The sequence below is a fragment of the Schistocerca cancellata genome, chromosome 10, assembly GCF_023864275.1.
Source record: "Schistocerca cancellata isolate TAMUIC-IGC-003103 chromosome 10, iqSchCanc2.1, whole genome shotgun sequence".
Lineage (NCBI taxonomy): Eukaryota > Metazoa > Arthropoda > Insecta > Orthoptera > Acrididae > Schistocerca > Schistocerca cancellata.
In genome coordinates, this window is record NC_064635.1 from 56,483,336 (window position 1) to 56,496,369 (window position 13,034).

The window sequence follows — 13,034 nt, forward strand, 5'->3', positions numbered from 1 at the left end:
ATCGAGGTATTTGTATTAGTTGACTGTTTTCAGTTGTGAGTCAGTGATATTGTAGTCACAGAATAATACGTTTTCTGTTTTTTTGGGAAGCATAACTTTATATTTTGGACATTTGAAGCAAACTACCAATTTTTGCAACTCTTTGATGTCTCGCCGGCCGGAGTGGCCGAGCAGTTGTAGGCGCTACAATCTGGAACCGCGCGACCCCTACGGTCGCTGGTTCGAATCCTGCCTCGGGCATGGATGTGTGTGATGTCCTTAGGTTAGTTCGGTTTAAGTAGTTCTAAGTTCTAGGGGACTGATGACCTCAGAAGTTAAGTCGCATAGTGCCCAGAGCCATTTGAACCATTTTTTTATGTCTCAGTGAATATTTGGACAGCTTTTTTGATAGATAATGGCATCATCTACGAAATGTACGAGGCTCCAATTAATATTTTCCGCCAGGTCATTAATACACAATATGAAGAGCAAGGGTTTCATCCATCCTTCCTTTAGCATGCCTGAAGTTATATTTACATACCGGTACGTCGATGACTCTGCGTCCAAGGTAACATGCTGCATCCTTCCATACTCATAAATTGTATGCGCTCGAACACTGAGAGCATATTTTCTTGTTTACAGTTACCTGTTTTGGAAGGTTTCTCATTTCTGTGCTGCGTTCTCCGCCTATGAGTCAGGAACCCAACCCAAACCTGTTTGTCAAGCGCATGCAGAAACCTTCCACGAATCGGCACGGCGCACCTTCCCCCCCTCTCATGGTATCGTTGCACAGATCCCCACTCCAGACGGTACAGGTCACATTCCATAGTCAAGGCAGGAGGGGGCGTTGCACGCGCGGATAACAAACTGGAGTAAATTGGCTGTTGGCCGCTTCTCGCTATGTGCTGCGCGACACTTACGTCATTGTCACTGTAGTAAAGTTTATTTTAAAAGTACCATCGAATAATGAGTGCTGCCACGTGAAGTTAATCAAAAAAAGTAATACGAGTCAGTGGCGGAAAAGTAAATGACACTCGTCGGTATTTCGTAATTTTGTTTTTCGCCCACGTTGAGAGTACTTTCATAATCGTTCGTCTCAGATAACATCTGTGCCAGATTACTTGCCAATCTGTGATCAGAGGGTATGTTTTTCAAACCTCATCTTGCTTCGTTGTGGTATTTGTTTTTGTAACCGGTGTTGTTTGTTTGGGTTGGCGGGTGAGTGAAAGTAAGGTTAAGGACGCAAGCTGGCAAAACTTCAGCAAGGTCACTCACGCTTTCTTGATCACGCCAGCAGTAATTGATGAATCATAAATTAGTGGCGTTAACAGCGGTTGTACTAGCGGGAGCTCAAATGTATACAGAACAGCCGTTTCCTGACGTGTTGCTGAATTCTTATCTTTCAGCTATAGGCGATAAATCGTACGACGTCACATTGTCGGAGGACGAAAAATAGACACTAATTATTGGATACTGATAAGAGATCTGTAGTAGTGAAACCTGTTTAAGTGTGTTTGCGTACCATCTTTTCAAAGAGATCTGCTGTTCAGAAGTTTTGTTGGGAATATGTGCCTTCCAGCAGAGTGAGAGTTCCAGTTCCATCACACACGCAGAGAGAGAGAGAGAGAGATGTCCAAAATGACAGAACAGAAAGGTAGGCCAAATATCATCGGATATTGGATGTCGGAGAAGAAGAGGCAGAAACTGAACTGGACAGAATTTGGAACTACGTGCAAGTAAGCGAAGATCATTTAATACTTTTCAATAGATTACTGATAACTAATTCATTATGAGAGCCACAAGATATATATAACCAATAAGTCATTGATAAATTGTTGAGTTGTATCCATTTAAATATTTTATAGTTCGTTGTTGCATGAAAAGCTAGCTAATATTAAAAGTAGGAGAAGTATCGGTTTAAATTCATCTGAGCTAATTATTCAGTTAGCATTCTGTGACTCACAATCAACTTTTTCCCTGAAGTATTCATTTGGTGAAGGAAATGTGTTGATGCATGAAACCATTTCTGTGGTTGTCAGTGCATTCAGTCCTCCGATACGGCAGAAACTTGAGCTTTCTGCTCAGTATATTAGGTTGCCGTTGTATAATCATAAATGTATATTGCTTTTTCCGATTTTATACGTTTCCAGTGAACGTGAATATGTTTCTGTACTTATAATTCCAACATGTAGCGTTCTTCTCTCTGTATTTATATTCTTTCTCATACAAATTGTTGCCTCCAAATGTCCGCCTTCTTTACTGGGTATTGCTACAAATTATGAGAACATCCTTCTGAAATATTTTACTCCTAAAGCAAAGTAGTAGTTAGGCCTACTTGTGTTTTGTAAATTGTGTTTTATAACAACGGGAATAATTAAGGTAGACACACTAGTCTTTGACAGTAGGCCCATAGTGAGGAGATTTATGTATTTCCTAAGAGGTTCACAGTCCATTGCTTAAAAATATACCCTTTTATAATCTAGGCTCCCATAAGATCATTGTGGATACTCTGAGTAACTTTTCACCAAAGAATTTGAAGTCAGTATCTGTACTAGTGCCAATTCTTGACACACAAGATTTTCATATGTACCCAGTCATTGACAGTTAGCTGACTGCAAATTTAAAGGCTTCTAAATCATTCCATGGCAGTTCAGATATGGAGAACTTAGTTCATAGAATAGTATATAAATATGTATCTTATTAATGAAGTTTAAGGTGGTTAGAAAAGTTTGATAAAAAATTATGAACAGGAAAAGAAAACATGTCTAAACAATAACAGAAATCAAAAACATGCTTAATAAAGCTGTGGTCAAAATTTTTTACAACTGAGGCTTGGGAACCTGTTTTTTAGTCTTACTCCTGTGACCAAGAGAAATGTCCTGATAACTTCCCAGCGGAAGAGTCGATACAGAGAGATTTATTGGCTGTAAAATATGTCTTGAGTTAGGGACCACTGAAATAAGCACTATGGTATACTGCTCTGAGAGCAGAACTCAGACATGTGTAATGTCAAGTAAGGTACACGACCATCAATGAAGAATGTGATAGACCTCGGATTTATTGTTTCAGTTCTTGGAGCCAAGAATTCTCTCATTTGGGGAGGGGAAAAATCTCATAGAAGAAGTAAAATTACTAACAGCATTTGATTTTACAAATACAGAGAGATTTTCTTTGTCATCATGCCCTACACTGTATGCATAGGCCTGCAATGTTATTCCCCATACATGTGATTACTTTGCCTGTTTAGATTGCAAAGATCAACGGAAATGAATTTCCCATAGAGGATCGTATAATGTAGTTAGTTTTGGTCACAGGTATGTTTTGAACTCAATTGTAAAAATGTAAAAGTAACACCATGGTACCAGTCATTGATCATTGATTTGAGGGGGGGGGGGGGTGTTGCCAAAGACTGGAACATCACAGAAAATTATGGACCAGTCTTATATACTTCTCCTTAAAATTAACAGCTGGGACTGATCACCGTACAATATCATGGATCAGTCTGATATAATACTATTGCTAAATTTTAACTTGCAGATATTACTCGTTATGCATTAGGGATGTGCCCTAGTGTAAATTTTGTCATTTTGAAAAAAAAGTAAAAGCTGGTCTCAGGCCATGGATCTGATGGCCTAGAAGACATACAATTTCCTTACACATACTGAAGAGATAGGTTTTACTTTCTGTAATCATAACAAAAGACAAGTGTCAGTGACTGGAGCACTGGAAAAGACTTCTGCTTCTACCTCATCTGTTTGTTAATGGTGAGCTACTGTGATTACAAACCAGTATTAGTTAGTTAAGCTATAGATTTTCTTAAGAACTCTTTGATCATAATGTAATCATTGGAATTATTAAGAAGAGTGCTGCTGCATGACACTATGTCTTCAATCTAAATTTGACTTCCAGGAGTCCCATTTCATAGGCTCGCATAACAGGGTATATTAGCCTGCACCTGAAATCTTGTCCAGGCCTACACACTTTTATTCATTATAGAGCTCTGCCACTTTTTTAGAAATGATCACCTGTGATGGTTCTAAACTGCAGATTTAGCATTGCTGAGAGCGACGTAAAAGGAAGTGGATTTAGCAAGCGTGGCATAACTTGTGTTTGATTATCAGTCTGTTCATAGTGAGTCATACCATTTCCTTGGCACAGCAGAAGTTTCGACACTGTTTTACAGTTGTGGCACATGTGAACCCTTACCGGACAGTGCTGAAATAGAGACCCCAAATCTTTTATCTGTTGAAGTTTTCTTTTATTATATATTTCTACCCCATGTCAGACAATTGGTATCATTATGTTTTCACTTGTTACCAAGTCATCAGATGATCTGAGTACATAACATAGTAAAGTGTAGACTGAAGAGACCCACTCGCAGTTTAAATTTGTCTATGTTTTGATATGTTTCAGTTCTAAATCCCCCTCTGAGCCTTTTCTAGTGACAAATTTCTATGTCAGCTATTTAGATCATCTGATGACAGGAGTTGGTAATAAGTTAGAACTGACAATGATACCACTTGTGTGAATTGAGACAGAAATACATAATTAAAAAAAAAAAAAACAAAAAAACATAGAATATTTCCCTAATGTGAGTATGCCTAGTCTGTAAATGATTTCTGTGTTGGCATAATCTGTATCACTTCAGGCAGGGGGTTACCTTCATAGTCTTGGATGTTACTGAATTAAGCAAATGTTAAAATTCAGGAGTAACTAAGAAACATATGTTTTTCTGTTTTCTTCAAAAAAATTCCTGCTCCGAGATACAGGCCTCCAAAGATGACTCTGCAAACACCATTTTGAAGATGCGAATTTTGGAAAAAGTTTTAAATGCTGTAGGCCTATCTCTGTAACAGTTCTAGATATTTTGTTATACTTTTTTTTATTTGAAAGATAATTGCTTTATGATACAATGGTATCCTCCATTTGGACATAACTGTCAAAGTTCTTTTACTTTCGCCTTTTGATTTTTTTTTTTATTTACAGGTTTCCCCCCCCCCCCCCCCCCCCTCCAAAAATGGCAACCCAGGAAAGTTTGATTTTTTTCTGTTGATTAGTACCATGTAGTACAAGAAGTACAAGGCCATCATTGGAGTAATGTCCAGGTTTCAATTTTTACAGGAGTGACATATTTTCAAAACAAGACCACAAGTGTTGCAGTTGTAACTGATGACACAGGACATGACTCAGCACATGCTTTGCTAGCAATGCGCAAAATTCTTCAGCTGCAAACAGGGGCAGAGAAGATCATCATTATTTCTGATGGTGCTCCCAGTCATTTTAAAAATCATTACCAGCTGCTTGAATTGAGTAAATCGCTTGTGCCAACTGACTTGGCATACAGTGCTATTGGTCGTGGGAAGGGGTCTTGTCATGGTGTAGGGGCCTGCTGAAGCACCATGCTACTAAACATAATCTTTCCAGGCCAAATGCAGTGGCAATTCAGAATGCTGAGGATTTTACAAGAGTCGTGAAATCTTACACATCCACAGCCCTCATTCTTTTGTCCAAAGAGGAAATCGAAGAATTTTATGAGCAGGGAAAAAAAAAAAGAATGGTCTGAACAAACAACTCCTGTGAAACGAATACAGAAAACACATTTTTGTACTCAAAGTGATGGGCGAACTCATATTGCACACACTTTAAAGAGCAAGAAAGAAGAAATTTTGTTCGTTCGTCCAACACCACAGAAACAGCAGGATAATGTTCAGATTCACAACCGGAGAAGGGGGATGTGTGTGGCTTGTGTGTATGAATGTGAGTGGTGGATTGCAGAGAGTATGGACAGCAGTTATGAGTTAAATGAAATTGTAGTGAAGTTTATGCTACCGCATGGACCAACTGCTGGATATAGGTTTCCAGCTGAAGGACAGCAACACCACCATCAGTGCTCACTCCCTGTTCACAATGTTTTGAAGATTGTAAGTCCTCCAGTTCCTATTGGTTCAACGGGAAGGCATCACTCTGTATCAAAGGATGATACTGAAGCAGTGGAACACGTTTTTAGTTCATTGACTGGCTAATTTTAGTACAAAACAGAGCCCACAGAAGTTGTATAAATTGAAACCTTTAAGTCTTTGGACCTTTCACATACACTTTGGAACCATTTAAAATGCTTGAAAAATTAATCTCTTACTCATCTTTCAAAACTAAAATTATGTTAAATAAAGACCAGCTTTCGATTTTTATGAGCCTGTAATGTGATAATGTGGTAATAAAAAGGGGCATATGTATGGCAAAAATTTCAATTGTATATAAAACCTGTTCAACCTAAAAGTGGAAGCTCTCCTTTTCAGGGAATGTAGAACTTTATGGTACTAATCAACAGAAAAAAATTAAAATTTATTGGTTTGGCATTTTTGAAAAAAAAAAATTCCATAAATTATAAAAAAAGTTCAGAATGCTATAGTAAAAGAACTTTGACAGATAAGTCCAAATGGAGGATTTCTTTGTAGTCATAAAGCAATTATATTCCAAATAAAAAAAAAAAAAATATCTAGAACTGTTCCAGAGATACAGCTTTTTAAAATTTTTCCAAAATTCACATTTTTAAAATGGTATGCGCAGTGTTGTCTTTGGAGGGCTCTATCTCAGAGCAGAATTTTTTTTGGAGAAAACAAAAAATATATATTCCTTACTTAGTCCTTCATTTTAACATATGCTAAATTCAATAACACTCGAGACTAGGAAGGTAAATTTTTTTCTTAGCCTGCCTGAATTATATGAACTATGCCCGCTTTCTTCCTCATACAGCCCTTACTGCTCTCCAGAAAGGGGCAGTTCGAACACCGTGCATAAAGTAAACGTTGCTGCAGTGTATCTCCCCAGTATATCTCTGTTTCTGTTCTCAAAAGGACATCCCTTTTCCCTGCAGCACAATTTACTCTCAACAGTACATTATCACATGTCTGTAGGCAAAAAGTGAACTGTCAGAGCTTGCTGAGACTGCATGTTCATCAAATTATTTCGGATTATAGGTTGTGTCATTAGAAAAGACTAAAACACTATACCACAAATGTTTTGGCTGTATTTGCGTTGGTCCTTTTCAAGGCAACTAAACTGCTAGATTTTGGACATGTTCTTCCTGCTCTGGAATACTGGTTTCATTCCTCTGTGATCCACTAGGACATAGTGTGTATAGGAAACCAATGCATACCAACAGATATCTGCATGCAGTCACACGACCATCCAGCACAAAAGATTACTGGGCCACATATGCAAACGGCCTGAGCTCACCTGATTAATGGTAGTGGTAGCCTCCAGTGTGAGCCAAACTAGCTCCAGTCAACATTCTGCATAAATGGATATAGGATTAAGAGCCTACAGTGAACAATGGGGTACTGTGATGTACAACAGAGGAACAGCTCAGTATTGCTCTCTTACTTAGGGTGAGAGGTGTCAGTGACCTTGTAGGCTAGGTGCTGTGCCACAGAGGAATTAAACCAGTACTCTAGAATGGCTCCAAGATCTGTTGAGGTACACAAAGCATTCCATAGATGCTCTCCACATTGCAGGTATCTATGAACCTCGATGTGAATGCACCAAAGTTGACACTGGTGGAACTGGGAGCACTTGCTTGTCACAACATGTGCACTACTTGCAACTGCTGCAACACAACAACTGGCAACAGTTGGACACCACATGGACTGCAGCTGACCCATCCATTTTCAGTGACATTATGTGCTAGCTCAGTAGCTTTGAATGAAGCAGTGGAAAATAAGAGAAGCTATCAAAATGATGTCCTACCATAAAGAAGAGGGAGAACGGCTGCAAGTCGCCAACAACCCGACTGCCGGCAATCTCGGTTTGACCGGGTTCTTGTGTTCACCAGCCAGCAACATTATAAAGAAGTGGCCATGAGAGAACTCCTGCGCAGTGTCAATACCTCGTTGCAGGAAAATGCTGCTCCCGAGTCAGAGCTGCCAATTCATTGTGGCCAGCCAGCCTTCTGCCAGAGTAACACAGTCACCCGTACATACGCATATTTGCTCGAACTGTCCAGCGGAATACCAGAATGTCACGTTAGCAGTTACATCACCACCTAGCAGTGGCAGTCAGTTATCAAGCTGTAGCACACTGTAAATATCGCACTAAAAGTATGCCATTTCTCTTTGAATGCGAGTCCGGAATTGCACTAAAAATTACGCCATTTCCCTTTGAATGCAAGTCCGATACCACACTAAAATTGTGCTGTTTCTCTTTGAATGCCTGCTGTTGTGCAAATAAAACAGATGAAAACCTGTTTTATAGCACTCTATCCATGATGACTAGAAACCTGTGTCGAGTGCTGAAATGATGGTCAGCCATGATATGATCAACTCAGAGAAGGGATGCGGTTGTCTGTTTTCAATTGCACACACTCTGATGCGATGTCATCCTTCGTGGCACTGTGAGTGCTCGTTAGTCACAGCAACGGGACACTATATTTGTTTGAAAGTACATGTAACGTATTGTCCAAGTGTGGGATATGAAGGAGTTTTGAGGAGCAGTTGATGTAACAGTGCCATGCCCGAGTGGTGAAGCACACTGTCAATTCATTTGCTTGGCTTTGATTCCGGCTGTTGCCTTCCTGTTTTTTCCCTTTTTTAATCATCTCATTTTGTTCCTCACTGTGTTAGTCTATTAATTGTAAAATTTATATCTAAAAACAAAGAAGATGTGACTTACCAAATGAAAGTGCTGGCAGGTCGACAGACACACAAACGAACACAAACATACACACAGAATTCAAGCTTTCACAACAAACTGTTGCCTCATCAGGAAAGAGGGAAGGAGAGGGAAAGACGAAAGGATGTGGGTTTTAAGGGAGAGGGTAAGGAGTCATTCCAGTCCCGGGAGCGGAAAGACTTACCTTAGGGGGAAAAAAGGACGGGTACACACTCGCACACACACACATATCCATCCACACATATACAGACACAAGCAGACCTTGTAAAATTTAAATATATTTAAACAGTTAAATTCATAAACATAAAATAAATATATTCAATTTAGTTACCATTACTACCATTTAAGTTAAAAGACTATAGATGGTGGTAAAAAGTGAATATATGAGGAAAATTTAGTATTGAAGTGTTTTTTTGTAGATGATGTTCTAAAGAGCCCCTTTCGGAATAAGCTTTAGAAGAGAAAATCATTTTTTGAGAGTAAAGTAGATCTACTCCAAATGTAATTCTAACAGCAGGAGTGTGTGGGATGAGGTCACTGATTTTGCTCTAATTGTGCGAGTAGAAGCAGGGAGATGCCCCATTCAAGCTCGTTGAATATTTCACCTGAGTGAGCTGTAGGGAAAGGTAAAACACACTTAGAGATTTACCCATAGGATATGAGGAATTTTTGAGCAGCAGTTCACATCTCGGTGTGATAGCAGAGTGGTCAAGCACACTGACTGGTAATTCGTCGGCTCAGGTTCGATTCCTCCTGGAACCATAATTTCTTTTTCATTGTTATTTTATTCCTCACAGTGTTACATGATTAATTATAAAATTTAAATACATTCAAACATTTCATTTTATATATGAAAGAAATTAATATACTTAATTTAGTTATGATTACTAGCGTTTTAAGTCAAAGGCTGTAGGCTACCAGATGGTAGAACATTGGTAAAATTTTGGCTTAGCCACCACTGCATCAAAATAGGCATTATATAAGAAAGAACATCCTCAGGATCTCGTATCTTTGTCGCCCTAAAGAAGACCTCTGCAAAGATGGTGTAAATGTTGGTGGTATAGTCTTTTATAGTGACACAGCCTAACACAGAAAATAATTTTATTCAACTTGACGTTGGCTGTGGAAGCATACAAACTTATTCTATATATTCAGTTTAACACGACAGAGTGATTTTAGTAGGCTCCATAGAACACTGTAGGTGTGTTGATCTATACTAGTTCTGTGGAATCAAAAGTGTCGCAAAGGGTGAATACCATATTGTGCACCAGAAAAGAGAGAAGCAGCTTTGTGAACAAAAAAGTATTGGGTTCATAAATATCAAACATTTGAGAGACAACAACTTCTTATTTTCCTCCTGTCAAATTTTTATGATCACAAATTAGTTACATTAAAATTGGCTATTTTATTCCCCCTGCCCCTTTCTCCCTCTGTTGGCAGAATTTGTGTGGACATTCACGACATCATCAGTCTAATTCATTGGTTCACCTGATCTACAGTAATCTCCTGTAGCTCTGCATCTCAGAGGCTTCAGATCATTTGAGTTTTTTCTACATTTCCCTGTTGCACACCCACACAGAGCTGCAATACCAAACATTGCTTTTAAATAATTTTAAGAAACTACTGTCTTTATGTGAACTCAGTGTCAGTAATATTAGGTAATTTCAACACATATTATTTTCTTATAATGTCAGCAATATTTAATATTGCTAGGAAGTTAACTATATGATGTCTTCAGAGTTGTATTATGTCAACACATTATTTAATGACAAAGTATGCATTTTCTTTTTTTATTTCTTTATTTCAGGAGGCACGGATTTGACTTAGTTAAGGTATGTTAACGTAACTATATTCAATCAGCATTGATAATTTGTTATTACTAGTTTATTTAAGATATGAAGTGATATGGTAATGTTAAATAATTAGCTCATTCCCTGGAGCTTAAAGTTTTTGTTACGATACAGGTTCCATTACCGAGAGAGAAAAAAAAGGGAAGTGAGATGCTGTTATACTTATTCGGTTCCACTGTAACTGTGACTTTATTAAACTCAAATTTTCTGTGACCAGTACCATTAGAGGTGCAGCATAAACATATGCAGGGAGTTTCAGACGGAACTGTAAATATTTTATGATGTGGTCATTGTTATGATCTTTAGTCTGAAGACTGGTTTGATGCAGCTCTTCATGCTACCCTACCCTGTGCTAGCCTCTTCGTCTCATAATAACTACTGCAACCTACAGCCTTCTGAATCTGCTTACTGTAGTAGTTTCTTGGTCTCCCTCTATGATTTCCTCCCCCCCCCCCCCCCTCCACCTCCTGCCTTTCCACACACAAATCCCTCCAGTAATAAATTGGTCATCCCTTGATGTCTCAGAATGTGTCCCGTCAACTGATCACTTCTTCTAGGCGGGTTGTGCCAGAAATGTTTTTCCCCCCTAATCTCTTCAGTGCCTCCCCATTAATTACATGACTTACCCATTACAACCTTCAGCATTCTTCTGTAGTACCATATTTCAAAAGCTTCTATCCTCCTCTTGTCTAAAATGTTTATCATCCATATTTCACTTACACACATCTACATCCACACAGATACTCTGCAAGCCACCGTATGGCGCGTGTTGGAGGGCACCTGTACCACTGTTTGTCATTTCCCACATCTACATCCAAACGATCTTCCTACTCATTAAATTATATTTTTACAGATGTAGGGCTAGCTGCCGTTCATCACACCAACTGGAAATTTTGTCTAAGTCGTTTTGTATCTTCCTACAGTCACTCAACTTTTGACACATTACCGTACACAATGGCATCATCAACAAACATTTGCAGATTGCTGCCCATCCTATCCGCCAAATCATTTATGTGTATAGAGAACAACAATGGTCCTATCACACTTCCCTGGACACTTCTGATGGTAACCTTGTCTCTGACGAACACTCGCCATCGAGGACAACGTACTGGTTTGTATTATTTAAGAAGTCTTTGAGCATCTTGCATGTCTGTGAACTTATTCCGTTTGCTCGTACCTAACAGCCTACAATGGGACACCATGTCAAATGCTTTCCGGAAATCTAGAAATATGGAATCTGCCTGTTGCCTTTCATCCATAGTTGTCAGTATATTATGTGAGAAAAGGGCAAGCTGAGTTTTGTCCAAGCAATTCTTTCTAAAACCATGCTGATTCATGGACATAAGCTTCCCAGTCTCTAGAAAGTTTATTGTTAATTTGTTCAAGGATTCTGCACCAAATAGAAGGTATTGATATTGGTCTGTAATTTTGCGGGTCTGTTCTTTTACCCTTCTTATATACTGGAGTTATCTGCACCTTTTTCCAGTCGCTTCAGACTTCATGATGGGCAAGAGATTCACAATAAATGCAAGCTAGGTAAGGGGCCAATGCCGTCGAGTACTCTTTGTAGAACCGAACTGGGATTCCATCCAGACCTGGTAATTTATTTGCTTTCAAATCTTTCAGTTGTTTCTCTACTCCAGGTATGCTTATTACTATGTTGTCCATATGTCAGTCTGTCTGATGGTCAAATGATGGTATGTTTGTACGATTCTCCTGTGTGAACAATTTTTTGAATGTGAAATTTAAAACTTCAACTTTCCTTTTACTGTCTTCAACTACCCCACCAGACCTGTCAACAACAGACTGAATGGAATGTAAGCGTAGGCTTCCGCGGCCGTTGTCATCTTCAATAAAATTCTTCAGTTTAACGTAAGGCCCTGATGAAGGCTAGCTGCAACGCTGGCCAAAACATTGGCGCATTTTAAATTATGACAATGCGGTCTGATACCCTGAAGAATTTTATTGAAGACTGAATGGAAGTTGTGGACCCATTTAGCTATTTTACATATGACCAGAATTTTCTTGGGTTCTCTGCCAGATTAAGGTGTGACGGTAGTAGTTATTGTACGTTTTGCGCATAGCTCTTTTCACAGTTACACAAATCTCTACTGACCTTCGCTCATTGTCATTCATGCGTTCCCTTTTGAACTGAGAATGGAACAGCCTTTGCTTCTATAACATCCTCCAAATTTCATTATTAAACAATATTAGGTCTTTTCCATCCTTTATCCAGACACATACCCCTCCAGACCATGATTTACAATCTGTTTAAACTTTGCCCATAATTCCTCTACATCCATTTTACTGGAACTAAGTGATGCCAATTAACTGTCTAAGTGAGATGTTAATAACCTTTTATCTGCTCTATCTAGCAGAAACACTCTCATAGCCTTCGTGACTGACTTATTAACTTTCGTAATCATAGTTGCTATAATGACATCATGATCGCTAATCCCCGTTTCTACACTGACATTGTCGATAAGGTCCAACGTATTTGTATCTGCAAGGTCTAAGTATTTCCATTGTGTGTGTGTG

The 13,034-nt window shown here is 38.8% G+C and overlaps 1 protein-coding gene across 1 annotated transcript in view; it reads left to right on the top strand.

Moving 5' to 3' along the window:
* Positions 1–824: 824 nt before the first annotated feature.
* LOC126106368 (inositol-tetrakisphosphate 1-kinase-like) overlaps positions 825–13,034 on the top strand; it is a 102,021-nt gene continuing 89,811 nt past the window's right edge. Inside the window, exons 1-2 of the mRNA XM_049912632.1 lie at positions 825–1,715; positions 10,454–10,478. Coding sequence (XP_049768589.1) covers positions 1,609–1,715; positions 10,454–10,478 — 132 coding nt within the window. The 5' untranslated portion in view covers positions 825–1,608. The remainder of the gene's footprint in view (positions 1,716–10,453; positions 10,479–13,034) is intronic.